The sequence below is a fragment of the Marmota marmota genome, unplaced genomic scaffold, assembly GCF_001458135.2.
Source record: "Marmota marmota marmota unplaced genomic scaffold, marMar, whole genome shotgun sequence".
Classification (NCBI taxonomy): Eukaryota; Metazoa; Chordata; class Mammalia; order Rodentia; family Sciuridae; genus Marmota; species Marmota marmota.
This window is the reverse complement of record NW_026000164.1, coordinates 3,398,974-3,418,355: the sequence shown is the minus strand read 5'-3', so window position 1 is coordinate 3,418,355 and position 19,382 is coordinate 3,398,974. Positions and strand designations below refer to the sequence as shown.

Below are 19,382 nucleotides of genomic sequence, written 5' to 3'. Positions count from 1 at the left end.
GAATCAGATCAGGGGTTCTAACCTTAATGAAAAATCTTTCTTTCTTTTCGTTTTTTTTTTTTTTTTGTTGTGATGTTGGGGATTGAACCCAGGGCCTTGTGCATGTGAGGCAGGCACTCTACCAACTGAGCTATATTCCCAACCCCAAGAAAAATTGTCATCTTAAAGGGACTTAACCTGGGTGTGAGGATGGGTATTGGGTGTCCTGTGTTATGCTGCCCACTGTTTTGGGTTGAGTTGGTAAGGAGAGGTCTGAAGGACAGAGAAAGCCACCTAGATGGTCTTGAGGAAGCTGGGAAAGTAGAGACAGTGGACTTGCCTCTGGTTCCTTCCTGAGTTTTTCTGAGGAGCCAGTGGTTCCCAAGCTCTTGCTCAGCATTCGTGCAGACAGCGGTCACAGGGGAGGGCTGGCCAGGCAGGAGGGGTCAGAGCTGTCTCAGGAGCTTCCCTTCTCTTCTGAAAAACTGGCAGTTTTTCTTTCTTTTCTTTTTTTTTCCTTCTACACAAAAGTGTTGAATTATCTTTTTAAATGTTAAGTAATGCAGACCTGTTTATAATTTTAATGTGCACCTCCTACCCCACAAGTGTTTCTCTACACTGTGGTAAGAGCTTGGGGTCTTCCCCCAACCTTTTTTCTCTTAAAAAGCCTTCTCCTCTTATTTTATTTTTTAGCTTAATGAGAATGGGTTCTCAGATGTGCTTCATTCTTTCTACCCCTGAAATGCCCTTGGCCAAGGAATGTCAATTTGGAGAAGTCTTTCACTCTGTAGAGGAGGAAACAAGCTCAGAGTGGAAGTGACCTCACAGGGTCAGTCACACTAGCTGCTGGAAGACCTGGAACTACAATGTTGGTCTCTGAAGCAGGACTGAGTCCTAGGAGCCTTTGTGGCTCCTCCTCCAGAAAGTAACCCTGTGAGGGAGACCCTGAAGGGTAGACTGCTAGTGACAGAGCTCTGTAGGGTGTGTTGGGTTTTATGAAGCACAAGTGCTTCTATCCTTTATAACCAAATATAACTGTCAAGGCCCAGTAAGATATGTGGGCAACTAGAAAATTATTAACTATTTTACAGATGAATAAAATCAAAGTCCAGAGACAGAAAAATAGCTTTTGTGAAAACTGTACTTGAAGCAAGTGGCAAAATGAAGAGAATCTTGACCCTCAATTTCTATTGCGCTTCTGAGACTGAACAGCAGCTAGGCCTGAAGCAGATGCCTCATCCCGGGTTGACTGGTTAAGGAACATCAGGTCCACCTCCTTCACAGGGCTGTCAGAGAGCAGCCCCACTTCTGTTTGTTTGAATCTTGCCTCCATAGGCAATTTCTCATCAGCTCTGCGGACAATCCTGCCAGTAGGAGTTGACCCAGTCTTGTCCCTTTTGAGGAATAAGTGAGAGGGATTTCCTTCCAATTGGGGCTACATTTTCCCAGAGGGCTCTGGGAACTGTATACCCTAGTTGGCCATCTGGACCAGGTTAGCAGCTGGGAGATGATTCCATTTATCACAGCCCTAGTGAGCGCGGTGAAACTAGACCTGGTAACTTAACCGGATCAGACCCTGTTTCCCCAGCTAGAAACCAAGGGGTTGAATGCATCCGTTTCCACGGTCTCGCGTGGAGCGCCGTAAATATTATCACCAGGCACTGCTGGGGGTTCCCTCTGCACACGCACGCACCGGGCACGTGCACCTTCCTGCGATGTGTGCAGCACCACCCAGGGAACACAGGTTCTCAGGGAGGAAAGAAAAAGGACGACAGAGTAAACACGAGCTCGAGGGGAAGTCTCAGAGCCGGGGCTTCTTTGTGGTTCGGGATGGTTTCCCAGCACAGACACCAGTGGCTGGCAACACTCGGGGCGCTCCGAAAACGTTTGCGGAGCTGATACCGAACCCGTACGCGCGCCCTGAGTTCAGACATTAATACGCGCGAGTACGGGAAGTGGGGCGCGCCGAGGCCGAGAGCTGGTCTCAAGGGCAGGACGGACAAGGGCGCCGTGATGCCGCGCGGTCACCAGTGGCTGGACCGCGCCTGCCCTCCTCCTCACAGCCCTCGGCGCACGCGTTTGCTGCGCGGGGCCGCGCGCCCGCGGGNCCGGGAGCCCGGTGCCCAAGTCGCCCCCGGGGTGGCAGTTCCCGTTAACCTTAGCTACAAAGTCAAAGGTATTTATTTCCCCGGCCCCCTCCCTCCGAGTCCCTCTGCATTTAGGGCGGGGAGGGGCAGTGCGAAGGATGGCCGGGTGCCCGGCCCCGCTCCTCCCGCCCTGCTCCACCCGGCCAGGGCTGGAGCGGAGGGAGGAGGCGCGGGCCTCCGGGAGCCCCGCACGTCCCGGTGCACCGGGCCCCAAACTTTCTCCATCCCCACACAGCCGAGGGGGAAAGGACCCGGGCCGGGGTGGGGAGGGCCGCAGGACAGGGCAGCGAGGTCAGGAGGGAGGCCCGTAAGCATGCGAGGGAGAACCTAATGGTGAGCGGAGGGTCGCCTGTGCACCGCCCCTCCTGACCTGGTCCGTTGTTCTGAGTTCCCTGTCTGTGTCCACCTCCCCTGTAGATCAGCTTCTGGGGGCCAGTGCTCTTTGCAGAAAGACTCGTAGTAGGTGCTCAATAAGTGTGCGATTAAATGAGCGGGGTGGTGGGGGGTGGAACTGGAGGTAAAGAATAGTGAGAGGAAGGCACCATAGAAGTTGCAGCTGTGTGCATGGTCTTCCCAAACCTCTGTTCCAGGAAAATGAGCACTGCTGTCAGATCTCGGTGGGTTGGGATGGGCTGGGAGGGGGCTTCTTCCTCTGTAAAGGTGGGGCATGTAGAGATGCTGCCTCCTTCAGGGCAGGATGGAGTGCGGCTGGGGTTGGGTGTGGTCTAAGTCCAAGGGTTGGAGGCTTGGAGGCAAGTTGACAGTCCAGGCTCCGCCTTAATGTTCTTTTCGAATCTCCGTGTTCATCTACAAAATGAAGAGATTAGATGTTATTTGTTCTCTTTTAGCACCAAGATTCTAATTCTGAGCTTCTAATCTGTTTTAGACTGAAATTTCTTTTATTTGAATGTACCCTTATAACAAGGTTTAGTAATGGTTACAGTGCGCACGGCCTGTAGTGGGTACCAGGAGATGGAAGCACCCCTGTGTTCCTGTGTTAAAATGCTTTAATCTTGTTGCAGAGACAGAAAAAGGTCTTTTTTTTTGGCGGGGGGAGGAGATTGGGGCAAGTGATGAATTGAACTCAGGGCCTTGTATATGCTAGGCAAATGCCCTACCACTGAGTTTCTTTTTTATATATTATTTTGAGACAGGGTCTCGTTAATTGCTGAGGCTAGCCTCGAAATTACTATCCTTCCTTAGCCTCCTGGGTAGCTGGAATTACAAGCATATGCCACTACTAGATCCAGAGAAAGTGTTGATGATAACAGTAATCCCATGGATATGGTACTGGATTGAATGGTGAATAGGTTAAGCAGAGGAGTTCCTACCATTCTCGAGTAACAGAAAAGATTTCTTGGGCAAAATGATCCCTGATCTGGGCTGAGAAGAGAAGTCAGGCAAGTTCATTCCAAGAAGAGTCATTGGTGGGTATGTGAGGACTTGACAAGCTCTAGCTCAGGAACTGGATATTGGGAGATGGAGTATGTTGGGTGCAGTGGGAGAGGTGACCACAGGCCAGGTTTTGGCCTTGACAAGAAATTTTAAGCTAAATCTGAAAGTATGAGGAAGTCATTGAATGATTTTAAGTAGGGAAATAATGTTCAAATTTCAATTTTAGAAAAGTTGGTTTGGGTTCTGTGTGGCAGAAACAGAACTTGGCATACCAAGATAAACAATAAAGCATTGAAGTCATCCAGGTGAGAAGTAGACTGGAACTCAGGCAGGGGCAGTAGAACTTGGAGGCATTAAAATGGTGCTGGTAGGACCCAATGACCTGTTCAGTTATGGGCTGTTGGTGCTTTATGGTAGGGAGAACTGTGGATGTTTGAGTAGAAGAGGGCAAAGTGAGTCATGAGGAGGGCACAAGGGTGCCATTGAGAGGGTTCTGGGCAAGTCTGATGCTGGGGTATGGGGATGGAAGCCCACATGGTCAGGGCTAGAAATGGTAGAGGGCTTAGCAACAGGGACACAATGAAATCCATATCCAGCCCTCTCCTCCATGCAAAGTTGGTGGTACAGGCCTCTAAAGATTCCAAAGCAGCTGGCAGGAGTCCTGGCTTAGGAAGGGTGAGCACCAGGGCGTCGTTTTCCAAGCAGCTTGGGCTTGGGAAGTGTGGGAGTGGGTTGATCTTAAAGGGTAGTAATGGGAGAGAAAAGACACTGTCCAGTCTGTAGGATTCAGGCAGTGTGGTCTTTTCAAATTGCCTCATTTGATGCTCATAACAAACCCATGGAAGGGATGTTTTCAGTCATCTGCATTCAGAAACCTGAGGCCCAGATGGCTGAAGTGACAGTGAATTAGTGACATGGGGCCAAGACTCAGGGCTCCTGATTCCCACTTCAGACTGTGATGTGGTCCTGATGTGCAGCTGTGGGGAGATCTTCGCTGCTTTGGGGAGTGGGCTTCAAGGGGGAGTCTTGGGCTGACGATCCAGCCCTGTGGAAATTCAGAATTAGAGCTGGCCACAGGAGAAAGGGCCTGCTGCTGCCCTTGGGCCAGGCCCTGGAGGGTGTCAGGCTGAACTGAGCAAAGCCTAGTTGTTTCCCCAGGACTTTCTGTCCCATTCCAGCTTCTGCATAGCCCCTGCTGGCCTACACCACCCCTCACCCCAGCACAGGTCACCCAGCAAGTCACTGCTCAGAGCTCACTGTGGTGCCTCCAGTCCTGCCTCCCTGAGTTCTGTTTCTTGGACATGTAGGGATGGCCCTGAATATTCAAGGACACGTGTCATAATGGATTCCATTTCTGCTTTCCCTAGTGTGCTGTGTAATGATTTGTGTTGACATCGTTCTCGTCGTTCTCGACTGATACATTTGTGTGTCTGTGGATCTGTAGGTGTGTCTGTGAGTTTAAAGAACTATTTCACGGGCTGGGGTTGTGGCTCAGTGGTAGAGTGCTTGCCTAGCACGTGCAAGGCCCTGGGTTTGATCCTCAGCACCACATAAAAATACATAAACAAAATAAAGGTATTGTGTACAACTAAAAAATAAATATTAAAAAAAACTATTTCATTTTCTCTATATTTCCATATGCAATAGATTCCCATTAATCCTTGGGGATTCATTCCAAGACCCCCAGCGGATGCCTGTCACTGTGAATCCTATATTTACTGTTTTTCCCTAAAATTACTTGTGATAAAATTTAATTTATAAACTAGGCAACACTAATAGTTAACAATAACTAGCATCAAAGAACAGCTATAACAGTTTGTTGTGATAAGTGTCGCGAGAATGTTGTTTCTCTCAGTATATCTTGTTTTGTTCTGGCCTGGTTGGCTGTGTGTGCGTAGCAGAAGCAAGCTTTGGAAAGCCAGCTGTGGCCAGAGGGGACCACTGTGCAGTGTGGCAGGTGGTCTCACATGCATCAGTATCTCCATATTTTCGCATCTTTGAACTTTTGTTGAATTTGAGATGCAACGGAGCCTGGGTGTGTTTGTGTGTGGTGTTTATATCAGTTTCCCACATGCCTTTGATTATATATTTTAAATGAAAGCTTCGCTGCTCTTAACTGAAACTCAATTCTCAGGCACAGAACATTGGCTATCCTGAGGGATTTGTTGTAAGTGACAAGGGACAGGGGCCAGAAAAGTGATCTCTTCAGAGTCCTCCATTTGTTTAATTAATTCATAGAACTCAGTATTGAGCACCTTCTGAATGTCAGGGATCAGGAGGGACAATGTCCCTACCTTCTTGGATCTTCCCTTTTGGGAAGACAGAAATGACCTTGGTTGTCTATTAGGGTAGCATTAGACTCACGTGGCTGTTGAGCACTTAAGTGTGGCCAGTGTGATTGAGAAACCCAGTTTTAAATTAAATTTATTTGAATTTAAATAACCACTGTGTGTATAGAAGCCAAGCCCCTAAAATGAGGGTGGCAGTTTCAGGCCATCTTGGTCACAGTTGCTTTCAGTTATGCCCCTTCTCTTAGAACCCCCCATGGTGAGGGGAAAGTACCCTGGTAAGGGCAGGCCCCACTCAGTTTGGTCCCAGCTTCAGCACTTGCTGGCTGTGTGACTTTGAGCAAGCCTTGGTTTCCCTGGCTGAAGGACGACATGGACAGTGCTTGCTTAGAGCTTGGTACCCAGTCTGTGTTCACTAGCAGTTCTCTCCCTGTCTCTAATGACCACCCTCCTGCCATAGCCAGGTCAAGGTCAAGGTGTTCAGGGAGTCTCCAATGCCCTCCTCAGGTAAATGAGGGTATAGGAAATGCGCACTTGTGCCTCTGAAGGCTGATCTAAGAGCCTGCCCGGCACCAGGGTGCAGACCTGGCTGTCCCCTTGCAGAAGCTGTCCTGCATGCTGGCGCATACCAGGGCATGCTGGGAAGGTAGAAGCACCACCAGGTGGTGCCCGCGAGGAGGAGAGGGCAAGGAAGGTAATGCTAGAAATGGAGGCTTGGGGCAGGTGTCTCCTGCCTAGGTCTCCTTGGAGAGCAAAGGGTGATTGGTGTAGGTGGAAGGTTGATGGGGTGAGGACCTGGTGGGGCCTCAGGATGAGGGCTGCTCAGCTCAAAGCCTCAGCTCCTGGTGAAGGCACTGTGGTCCAGCCCACTGGTGACAAAGAGAGTATGAGCTGCATTCAGTTCCTGTTCCCCACCTGGGGCCCTGAGTGTATTGCAGATGCCTGTGGTTTGGGAGGAGGTGGGGGGTGTGGCCTTGCTCCTTGCCCCAGCTGTTGCCTTCCCTCTTTCCCCAAGTGTCTTCTGCTAACACCAAAGCCCCTTTGTTACCTCCTCTGCCCCCAGGCCTCACCACCTGCTGCAGGCCACAATCCACTCTTTGTGTGGTCTGCAGCTGGCCACCAGGGCCTTCCCCTTGAGGAGGTTCTTATCAGAACTGCAGCCCAACCCCTTGCTGGGAGGCTGGGTTAGGGGCAGGTGGTAGGAATAGGAGGTGACCAGCCTTGTCCTGAGACTCATCCCCTGTGTGTGACCTGATTCCCTGGTACTTGGTACTTATGGAGAGTGGAAGGGAAAGGTGGCCTAGCCCAGGTCAGGGCCCACGTGGACTAGACTAGGCTGTGGAGCCTTGCATCCTGCAGGGCAGCCTGTCCACCTGATGCCTGGGGTCTCTCTTGTCAGCCAAGTGATATGTCAGGGCTGGGGATGAGGAGGGACAAGCCAGTTCACATGGTGGAGGGACAGAATCTTGGGCATTCGTGATGGTGTGGAGGATCTAGAAGGGTGTCCATGTGGAGGGACTGCCTTGGGCTTGGCTTTCCCAGGGTGTGGTCTCCAAACATCTCCCACTTGAGCACATAGGTATAGTGAGTCCCCAAAGCCAGGGCTTATCCCCATTCCTGACCTGTGTGTCCCCCTTACTTCTCACTTCATGCCCTTGGGCCCATGAGGCCTCCTCCTTCTATTAACAGTTCCATTTCTACCTAGACCACAGGGCTGCTCTCCCTCACACCCTGGGGTGGCTCAGGACAGAAGCCCAGGACAGGGAGGCACAGCTCTGGGCAGATCACCAAGAATCAAGGCCCTTCTGCCACCTGAGGCAGCTTTTAGGTCCTGGAAGCTTCTGGAAGCTGAAGTAGATAAAGCAGGGCTCTCTGGTTTGAGTTAGGAACCTCTGGATGTATTGGTACATTAAGTCCCGTCCCTCTGTCCTTGCCTCAAATTCATGGCCCAAGCTCTGACCCCTTCAAAGTCTTCCCACATCAACGTGGCCTGGGCCCACCATCCTCTGAGCCTCTTTAGGTGGATATTAAGTCAATTGGCAAGAGGTTCTCCAAGGAGTGGGGTGCAGAAGCCATGGAAGGAGCCCCCACTCTCAGTGGGACCCCTCCTGGGGCCTTGCCCTCCCCTTCCTGCTGCCCACCTCTCCCAGGCGTCTCCAGTATTGAGGGAAGAAAATACAGCAGAGGTGAGGGCAGACCCCTGTTGGGGAAATAGAGTTTAAGAAATCTCTATCACCCAGAAAGGCCTTCCACAAAAATAGAAAAGAAAGAAAATAGTGTTTTTTTTTTTAATATTTATTTTTTAGTTTCAGGTGGACACAATATCTTTATTTTATTTGTATGTGGTGCTGAGAATCGAACCCAGTGTCTCAGGCATGTTAGGCGAGTGTGCTACCACTTGAGCCACATCCTCAGCCCAAGAAAATAGTTTTTTATTTGTTTGTTTTGATTGAATAAGCGTTGGAAGAATGTGATGCCTTTCCTGGCACTTGCAAGATGGCTGGGCTGAGAGCACTCGCAGCTTGGTTATAGCCAGGCAGGGGCCATCTATCTTGCACATCCGTTCTCAAGATAAATCATAGCTGTGACACTACCATGTCTCATCTAATTCAGCCTCATTTTACCTACTTATTAGGGTGACTATTTGCTATCTAATTACCCTTACCCAAAGGAAAAGTAAGCTTTTCATATTTTTTTAAATATATTTTTTTAGTTATACATGGACACAATATCTTTATTTTGTTTATTTATCTTTTATGTGGTGCTGAGGATCGAACCCAGTGCCTCATATGTGTGAGGCAAGTGCTCTGCCACTGAGCCACAACCTCAGCCTAGCTTTTCATATTTTTATGACAGGAGTTAACTTTGCAGCTTGGAGCCAGGCACCATCCAGAGCCAGGCTCCTGCCCTTGCGTGGAGAAGGGCCTGCCTCCTGCATGTTGACTTTTCAGAAGGATGGCTCCCAGGTCCTCAAGAAAGACATCAAGGCCAGGCACGGTGGCACACACCTGTAATCCCAGCAGCTCGGGAGGCTGAGGCAGGAGGATCACAAGTTCAAAGCCAGTCTCTGCAAAAGCAAGGCACTAAGTAACTCAGTGAGACCCTGTCTCTAAATAAAATACAAGATAGGGCTGGGGATGTGGCTCAGTGGTTGCCTTGGTTCTCTTAAAAAAGAAGAAAAAAAAAAAAAAAAACGGGCTGGGGATATAGCTCAGTGGTTAATCCCTGGTACCAAAAAAAAAAACCAAAAACAAAACAAAAAAACATTATGTTGTGAAGTTGGCAAAAGCCTTTTGGCTTCAAAAAAGACTATGTATGTTTCAAAAGGGATGGAGCCAGAACTTAACAATGAGAAGTTTCTGAAGAAAATACTCAGTCCTTCTGCACCTCTGTAATCGCAGCAGTACAGGAGCCTGAGGGAGAATTGTAAATTCAAGGCCAGCCTGGGCAAACAGCAACCCTGTCTCAAAATAAAAGGCAGGGGATGTAGCTCAGTGGGTTCAATCCCTAGTACCATAAAAAAACAAAAAACAAAAACACCCCCCAAAACCAAGAAGGTGTCTTTCACTCTACACCAGGGAAATTAAATTTTCTTTAGATTCCTGTTTACCCATATACCCCTCTCTTACCTTGTCAGAGACCAGATTCCAATTCCGGTAGATATGCCCAGAACCCTCAGGAAGGGGACCCTGGGGGAAGGGGGTCTCGGTAAGGCTTTCCTTGGCTGGAGTGGGCTTTCTGCTGAGGGGTTGCCAAGCCGAGGTGGCCAGACAGGAGCTTTGACTGAAGCCTGGAAGAGCCCCTTCCCAGGCGGCTGAAGCTTGGGCTGCGAGTCTCTGTGGGGCAGCTTTTGGAGTCCTTGCCGTGCTGGGGGTACAGGAGGATGAAGCCAGGTGTGAGCACAGGAGACACCGTGCGCACTGGCGTGGTGATAAAATGAGCCGGTGTCTGAGCTCAGTCCCCAGCTGGCAGCATATTTGTTATGTGCCTCTCCTGGGGGCTCTGTCCGGGGCTTTGGGCGCCTGGGGACAGTGACGAGCACATCAGGTGGGAAAACTGCTGGGGCAACGTGAGGTGCAGTTAGGCTTGTTGCTGGGTACTGAGGTGCCAGGGGAGGCTGCTCTGGGAAGGTGACGTTGAGGAAGGAAGAAGCTCAGGGCAGCCAGGCAGAGGATGTGGGGGCTTCAGAGGGGACTCCCAGGCAACAGCTTGGGGCGTCCAAGAAGCCATGCGATCTGCCCCCAGCCATGTTTCCGGCAGGAAGGGAGCCAGTCAGGAAGCCTTAGAAGACCACAGCCTAAAATAAAGAAAAGTGATGGCTGAACCAGGGACCCGTGAGCTAGCACCCTGCCTAGGGCGACCGTGAGATGCCCTGGCAGGGTTCCTGACTAGCTTTGTTCTGGAACATGGATGGGGACTCTGAAAGATGGGCCGCTGATGAGGAAGGGTGGGGGCCCTCTGCCTCCTGGGTGCCTTCTTGACTAGGGCCCGTCCTGCGTGATCTCTGACCTCAGCTGAGGTTCCTCGTTTCTCACTTGGTGGCCTTCACTTGCCACCTTTCCCATGTTAGGGGTGTGAGGCTCTGGTCTGGGAGTCAGGAGTCCTGGGTTTTTGTCCATTTGTGCCATTCAACCACCTCTGTGACTCTGGACATGTCGGGGACCCTCTCTGCCTGGTTTCCTCTTGGTTAATATAAATCATGCCATTTTGCCACTTTTGACTGGGCAGAGAGGTGGAGTTTCAGGAGAGGGAGAGGTTAAAAGTCCAAGTCTGAAAGACTGGCTGTTGGGCAGGACCTGGATGACACATTCTACCAGGGACAGTACCTCACAGGGGCACCCATACATTCCAACAGATTATTTTGTTTGGGGGGAAAATGTTGAAATTGTTAGTACGCTAAATTGATTTATTCTTGAAGGTCAAGCTGAAATTGTACCTCTTCCATGAAGTCATCCCTTGTCGCGGCAGTTCAAAGTATGGTGTCATGTGTCCATGATCTCTCTCTGTCTCACATCTTTTTCTCTCACTTCCTAAAATTCTCTTTAATAATTCAACAAGCATTTTTTTTTGCCCTGATATCTGTTTATTTATTTTTCAGTTGTAGGTGGACACACAATATCTTGATTTCATTTTTACACGGTGCTGAGGATTAAACCCAGTGCCTCACACGTGCTAGGCGAGCGCTCTGCCCCTGAGCTACAGCCCCAGCCCTTGCCCTGATAGTTGAACACTACTGTGGTATCTATCTATATTGATGCATTTCAGTTTATTTTATTTTTCTAATTTAGGATTATATACTACCTCCTAAAATAGGTGATGGAAGGACACAGACCAAGTCTTTTTCTTCTTTATCTCCCCAGGGCTTTGCTTTTTGGTAAATGTGTGCAAATAATGGTGATTTTCTAAGATCTACTATTTCCTTAGGGGTTATGAAACTTTATAAAATAGCTTTATTTCAGGGGTGCTCATAATTGAAACTATCAATTAAAAACAATTTGCCATATGCTTTTTCTGTTTTCAAGTTTGTCAGGGTATCTAATTTAAAACATGGAGGGGGCAGGAAGGGAAGCCAGAATTTTTAAAAACTGTAAAATTGCAGTGTGTGTTTAAAACTACATAATGTAGACTCCACAGGCCGGTGCTGTTAACCCCTGTACATTTCAACTGAGGTCCTAGAAGAGGGCTGAGAAATAGCGCGAGGTCTGAGATGGGAGAGGGTCCGGAAGACCGGCTTTCATCCTGTCCCATAGGCCAATTCTCTTTATTTTGCTCCCATCTCACTCTCAGATGGCAGGGCGGATACCTGGCCAGCACTGATGCCGTGAGAGGTCTTCAGGGATGGAGAGTGGCCTGCCTGGTGACAGTACAGGTAAGAGAGAAAGTGGCCTCCTCCTGTCCCAGGCCTGCCTGCCTGTCCTTCCTGGAGCCAAACACAAGTTGCTGCCCCGAGCATCTAGAATGTACAGTTTCAGGGTGGAGACCTGGACTTGAAGGTCATCCAAAGACTAGAACGAAGAGACTGTGGGATTGGAAAAAAAAAAAAAAAAAGACAAAGCCCAGTCCATTAACTTGCCAGGCCAGGGGAGACAGAGGCATGGCTGCAGGAATTGAGATGTTTTAAGCTCTAGCACTCTGGGTAGGACAGCTGCTTAGAGCAGACTCTGTTGTTTGTTGATCAGCAAACTTCTTCAGTTCAGCCCAGGAAAGCTTCCTGGGGTCACTCAGAGTTCAGGGTCTTTCTTGGCTCAGAGTTGGCTATGATGAAACACAGCCCTCAGTTTTGGTATCTGCCCGGCAAGTGCTGTCAGGAATGGAAATTTTTTCTGTTTGGTCATGTGTTCTTGGCAGGAGCCCTTCTGTTTAGCCCTGTGCTGGGGCTGCAGCAGCCCCTGGCACCTGTGAGGAGGTCTCCCAGCTCTTTTATTTTTTCCTGTGCAGGGGATTTGAATCCAGGAGTGCTCTACCACTGAGCTACATCCCCAGACCTTAAAATTTAAAAAAAGTTTCATTTTGCACCAGGGACTCACTCATCATGTTGCCCTTGACCTTGCAATCCTCCTGCCTCAGCCTCCAGAGTAATGAATTACAGGTGTGATGCCACTGTTGCCTCTGCCTGTGAGCAGCTCTCCCAGCCACTCCCCGCCACCCCTGCTTTTTGTTTTTTTAGTGCAGGAGATTGAACCAAGGACCTTACTCTTGCTGGGCAAACCCTCTACCACTGAGCTACACCCCTAGCCCTCCCAGCTCTTTTTAAAAATTTCTTTTGAGACACCGTCTTGATAAACTGCCCAGGCTAGTCTTGAACTTGTAATCCTCCTGCCACAGTGCCCAGCTCTTTCACCAGTCCTGTCCTGAAGTGGTGGGGGCTGAAGAGTGGCTGTATCCCTTTCCCCCACCAGCAATGGGGTCCCAGGGCAGGCCTAGCCCAACTTAGGAATCACCCCCTGGGCAGAGTGTGACTGGTTTTCTTATCTCCCTCTCCCCTCCCAGGGCAGTTGTTCTATAGTCCCCAGAGCCCAAGACCCCTGTGGAGAGAACCACCTTCCCTCCCAGAAAAAATCATTTCAGTGGACTTAAGACTGAGACAAAAATTATGCCATGACTGGGTAAAAGATAAGCATTAGCAGCACGCTCCAGGAGGGGCAGTGTCATGTGTGGAAACCACCCATCCTGGGCTGGGTCTTGATAAGGACCTTTAGATGGACAGGCTGGCCTTGTTCAAGTCTCACTTGGGACCCGAGAGCTTCTGTAAGACATAGACATTACGGTAATTATGCAATCACTGTGAAGCCTAGAGCATGTGTGCTAAACACTTGAGAACACTTTCCCTGTATAAACTCCTCAGCCGTGAGGTGGCTCTGACAAAAGGAGACTTGGAGACTACCAGGGCCCTCTTCCTCCCTAGGGCACTTCTGAGGCAACCCTGGGGCTGTAGGGAAGAGGGAAAATGCTGGCACAGATATCGAGACCCACTCCTAGGCTATAGCCAGTTCTTACCTGGCCAGACTTAAGGGAATGGTCTGTCTGAGTGCCACATTTTTCAGATAATTGAGAACTTACCTCTTTTAATTTTTTTTTTTTTCAGTGCTAGGGCCTGTGTGCATGCTCTAGCACTGAACTACATCCTCATCTCCTCTTTTAATTTTTATATATGTTGTATATCCATTTTTTTGTTGTTGTGGTAATTTAATCCAGGAGTGCTTTACATTATATACATAATGTAAAATTTATCAAGTTAACCGTTTTTAAGTGTACATCAGTATCATTAAGCACACTTACAATGCCGTGTAACCATCCCCATCATCTATTTCCAGATCTTTTTTATCACCCAGGAACTCTGTACTCATTAAATGGTAATCCCCATTTAACATCTTTTTATTTTATCTGAACCATTTAAGATTTAAAACATGTTTTTTATGATGACTGAGGAATATAACCTGCAAGCCAGAGGCTTTGTATCAATACCAGACCCCTGAAGTGATATATCCCTGGGACAGGCTGAGGGCCTAGCACACCCTGTTCCTCAGTCCCAGGACCTCAGGGGACCTGTGCTAGGTTTATATTCTTGTGCCCATTAGCAGGTGTGAGAACTCTATCCTGGAGTTCTGAGGCCTTCAGGCATAGGGACATCTTTCTGGCTGTGGGTAGAGAGGGGAAAGCTACTTGTTGGATATTAAGGCCAAGTTTTACCAAGCAAGGCAGTAACTTGGGGCGGGGGGGCTCTGGGGTATTAATGGATACTGTGTCACTCAGGGACAGTGGTCCCTTCTTGTTTGAATATATCTTGTATTCACTACCAGGCTGCCAATTTGGATACTTAGTCCCTTAAATACCTTCCCGGGCCACATTTCATTGCAGCTATGGAAACACTCCTATAATCAATTAAACTCATTGCACTTGGGTGTTCAGTTTCTGCCAAAAATAAATTTCTTTTTTTTTAAATATTTATTTTTAGGTATAGATGGACACAACACAATACCTTTATTTTTTTATGTGGTGCTGAGGATCGAACCCTGGTCCTGCCCATGCTGGGCAAGCGCTCCACCGTTGAACCACCATCCCAGCCCCAATAATAAATTTCAGTCACCACTTACTTTCATTTTCAAATTGTTACTTTCACTAAAATGATTTTTCATGACCAAGCACCAGGGGAAGCATTATGAAGTTATTTACAAGGAGGGAAACTGGCTCCTTAAAGGTACCTTCCATGATATCCTCCCCCACAATGACCCTGAGGCCATGCGGGGGGAGGGGGTTTGGCCCTAGAATGAAAGACTACCAGATTATTAGTGAGGGTTTTTTCTTTAAAATATTTAAGGATTTAAAAATTATATATGTGTGTATGTTATATACATATACATACAAACACACACACATACACATTTCTGGTACTGGGGATTGAACCCAAGGATGCTTAACCACTGAGTCACATCCCCACTCCTTTTTATTTTTTATTATTATTTTTTTAATATTTATTTTTTAGTTTTCGGCAGACACGACATCTTTGTTTGTATATGGTGCTGAGGATCGAACCCGGGCCGCACGCATGCCAGGCAAGTGCACTACCACTTGAGCCACATCCCCAGCCCTCCTTTTTATTTTTTAAAAATTGTATTATTTGAGGGCTGGGGTTGTGGCTCAGCAGTAAAGCGCTCGCCTAGCACTTGCGAGGCCCTGGGTTTGATCCTCAGCACCACATAAAAATAAATAAATAAAGTATTGTGTCCAACTACACCTAAAAAAATTTTTTTAATATTGTAAAATATATTTTAAAAATTATATTATTTGAATATCCTCATATAAATTCAAAAGATACAAGCCAGTGTGGTGGCACATACCTGTAATCTCAGGGACTTGAGAGGCTGAAGCAGGAGGATTGAGAATTTGAGGCCAGACTTGGCAATTTAGCAAGATTGTGTCTCAAAATAAAAATTAAAAGGTCCAGGGGTATAGCTCAGTAGTAGAGCACTCCTGGCAGTACCACACACATACAGAAAAATTCAAATGACAGATGAGGTAAAGATCCCCTCTACCTTCTCTAGCCAGTCCTATCATTTCAGAGGACAAACACCATTTTCAGGTTTGTACACAGCATCCTGGGTCATGTAAGTACATATGTATGTACATAGAGACATGCAGTTTTATGTTCATAAATTGGGTCAAATAATTCATGTAATTTTTTCAACTTGTTTTTTGCTTTCTCTTGAAATGTTTTAGAATCTTTTCACATTGGCATATATAGTTATTTTCCAATTTTTTCAATTATCAGTTACAACCCATATCATGAATAGAATGATAATTTTTTAAAACTGTTCTTTAGATTGTTATCCATTGTTTACTAATTAGGTTGTTATCCATTGTTTGCTAATTACAAATTGCATTTCAGTGAGTATTCTCAGCACTCCTCTTTGTATTTGCACATATTTCTTTGTGTGCACATGCACATGCACGTGTGCGTATGCTACAGGACTGAAGCCCCGGCCTTGTGCATGCTAGGCATGTGCTCTTCCACTGAGTGACATGCCTGGTCCACTGGTATGTATTTCTTAGGATAAATACCTAGAGTGAAATTCTATATAGAAGATTCTATACACTTCTGATTTTAACAAGTCCTGTCCAATTATCCTTCAAAAAGTCTGAACCCCAGGATATGCTCCCAGAATATACCCTCAGGATGCCCTTGTGCCTACTTGCTTTCTCATGTTTCTGTGTATATTGTGTATATTTTCCATCTTTTCATTTTACTACGCTTCTTTTTTTGTTTTTTTGGCACCATGGATTGAACCCAGAGGGGCTTTACTGCTGAGCCATATCCCCATTTTTTTATTTTTTATTTTGAGACAGGGTCTCACTTAATTGCTTAATTGCTTAGGGTCTTGCTAAGTTGCCGAGGCTGGCTTTGAGCCAAGGCTGGCTTTGAACTTGCTATCCTCCTGCCTCAGCCTCCTGAGTTGCTTGGACTACAGGCGTGTGCAACCACACCCAGCTTTTATTGCCATTTTAAAAAATGATTAATTTTTTTACCTGGTAATCTTGCTGTATTTCCATTTTCAGTGGATTCTATTGTACATTCTAAGTTGAAAATCATAAGCAAAGCTCAGTTGCCTCCTCTTTTCCCATATTTATGTATTTCTTTTTTCTCCTCGGCTTTGCTGGTTTCTCAAGTATGAAGTTGACTAGTGTCAGTGATAGTGAGCACCCTTATTTTACTGCTTCTAATCTTTTGTCTTTGGTTGTAGTGTTTGCTGTAATTTCTAGTATACATCTTTTGTCAGGTTAAGAAATTTTCTTATGTTCCTAGTTCGTTCATTCGTTCATTCATTCATTCCCTCCTCCCTTTCCTTCTTTCCTCCCTTCTTTACTATTTCCCTCCCTCTTTTCCTTCAGAAATGATGCTAAATTTTAGCAGATGACTTTTTCCACACCTATTGATATGGTATGAGGTTTTTTACTTTTAATACAGTCATGTCATGATTCTGTCAAGCCATCTTTTCTTTCCTGGGGAATATCCCAGCAGGGTTATAATATGTCATTCTTTTTAATGCCACTGAACTTGTTTTGCTAATGTTTGCATTTGTCCAAAGAACAGTAAACCTATAATTTCCTGCCTACCCCCACTTTTGTCTTGTTTTGATGCTAGAGTTATGCCGGACTTAATAGACTTTTCCCTCCCTGCTACTCCCCGTAATAGTTTAAATAGCAGGGACTAATCCTTCCCTTGAAGTTTTAGTGGAGCCTGTTTTTGCAGTCATGTGGCCTATTCCCTGTCGTGGGGTAGAATCTGGCTTTCTCTTCAGTCTCTTCTGATTATTTATATAATCAGTTTTTCTACCTATCCTTGGGTTAGCTTTAATTGATATTTTCTTGCAAAACCATCTTTTTACAAAGATTTTCAATTTTTTTGATATAAAGTCAATAAATAGTATTTTAGGATTTTTCAGAATCCTTTTGGTACTTTTACATTTCCTTCACTTAAAATCTCTGTTTTTACCTTTGTCAATACCTTTCTTCTACTTCTTTGGTTTTATTTTGTTGTCTCTATAATGCTGAAATCTGTTGTTTTTAGACTTTATTCCTTCTGTGTTCACAACTGTTTGCTTTCATCTCCCTTTTATGGAATGAGAGCTTTCGTGAAGTATAACATACATATTCACATAGTGAATACACTCCTGTAATCAGCACCCACATTGACAGAACACTGCAGGAACCTCAAAACCCATGCCTCCTTCACCCGGCCATCCCTAGTTTGGCCAGCTTTGGATCTCTGTGTAAGTGGGATCATAGGGTCTGTATTCTTTAGTGCCTAAAGTAGGCATTTTCATTTGGAGTTCTGATGTTTGAGGTAGGCACAGAAAGTACCTCTGGAGACTTGTGCACAGGTGTGAAGTGTGGGCCAGGAGCAGCACGTGGGACTCTAGTGAGTGAAGTGGCCTGGGTGTAGTACCAAGGCAAGGCAACCCTGTTTCTGCAACCCCTGTTTCCGGTGTTGAGGCCTTTTTGGCCTACATTCAGATCTGACCATTTTCTCCTTGTTCCCTTGGGCCAGAAGATTTCATTGGATGTTGTTGTTTTTTAGTTGTAGATGGACACAATACATTTTATTTATTTATTTATTTTTTATATGGTGCTGAGGATTGAACCCAGTGCCTCACACGTGCTAGGCAAGCACTCTTACCACTGAGCTACAACCCCGGCCCTTGGAGGGTTTCTTTAACCTCCTCTGCATCTCCTGGGCCTTGGGGTAGAGAAAGCAGGGTGAGATATATTTTTTTTTCCTTCACAATCCACACCTCAGCTTGCCCTCTGCGTGTCCTTTCTGCCTTCCCCTACTGCCTTTTATTTCCCCTTCCATTTAAAAATCTTTGCCTTCCTTCTTCCAGCTTTTCTCTTTCCTCTCGCACCTGTTGCTCTCTCTTGCTCCTTCTTTGCACTCTGGGGAGCAGCCAGTGACCTCTCTCCATCCTCTCCCTTTGCCCCTGGCAGGAGATGAGCTGGTGATGAAGATCAAGCAAGAGAAGCCAGAGTGGCTGCTGCAGACACAGGCCGTGCTTCCCGAGAAGGACAAGGAGAACATTTTCCAGCAGCATCGGGGCCTCCTGCCATGCCAGACCATGGGGCGACCTCGGGGTCTGGGGACACAGGAAGAGACTGGGGGTCCAAGGTGGGCTCCTCCCACTGAGCAGGATGGGCTGCTGGCAGGCCGGGCTCCCGGGGCTGCCCCTGGCCCTCTGAACCCCACATTTTCTACTGGAGAGGGTCACTTTGTGTGCGTGGACTGTGGGAAGAGGTTCAGCTGGTGGTCGTCCCTGAAGATCCACCAGCGCACCCACACCGGAGAAAAGCCGTATCTCTGCGGTAAGTGCGGCAAGAGCTTCAGCCAGAAACCCAACCTGGCCCGCCACCAGCGGCACCACACGGGCGAGCGGCCCTTCTGCTGCCCGGAGTGTGCAAGGCGCTTTAGCCAGAAGCAGCATCTACTCAAGCACCAGAAGACCCACTCTCGGCCCGCCACCCATGCGTGTCCTGAATGTGAACGTTGCTTCCGCCACCAGGTGGGCCTCCGCATTCACCAGCGCGCACACGCCCGGGACCGCCAGGGCTCCCGCGCTGGTCTGCATGAAATGCTTCGGGAAGCCACTGTACGACGGGCCTGCCACCTGCGGCCCGGGACACCACGGGGCCGCCCAGAGTGGGCCTGGCTGGGGCTCTGCCAGGGCTGGTGGGGCCAGCCTGGGGCCCGGACCTCCGTCCCTGGCCCCTCGGGGCCCGGAGAACAGCGCCAGTTCATCTGCAATGAGTGCGGCAAGAGCTTCACCTGGTGGTCCTCGCTGAACATCCACCAGCGCATCCACACGGGCGAGCGGCCCTACGCGTGCCCCGAGTGTGGCCGCCGCTTCAGCCAGAAGCCTAACCTGACGCGGCACTTGCGCAACCACACGGGGGAGCGGCCGCACCCGTGCCTGCACTGTGGCCGCAGCTTCCGCCAGAAGCAGCACCTGCTCAAGCACCTGCGCACGCACCTGCCGGGCGCCCAGGCTGCGGCGTGCCCCAGCTGTGGGCAGAGCTGCCCTAG

General features: G+C 48.0%; 1 protein-coding gene across 1 annotated transcript in view; it reads left to right on the top strand.

Annotated features, from left to right (window-relative positions):
* Znf775 (zinc finger protein 775) overlaps positions 1-19,382 on the top strand; it is a 22,283-nt gene that overhangs the window by 1,737 nt on the left and 1,164 nt on the right. The window contains 2 exon segments of the mRNA XM_048786749.1: positions 11,597-11,678; positions 18,293-19,382. The exon segment at positions 18,293-19,382 is cut by the window's right edge and continues 23 nt beyond it. Of these exon segments, the coding sequence (XP_048642706.1) occupies positions 11,648-11,678; positions 18,293-19,382 (1,121 nt within the window). The 5' untranslated portion in view covers positions 11,597-11,647.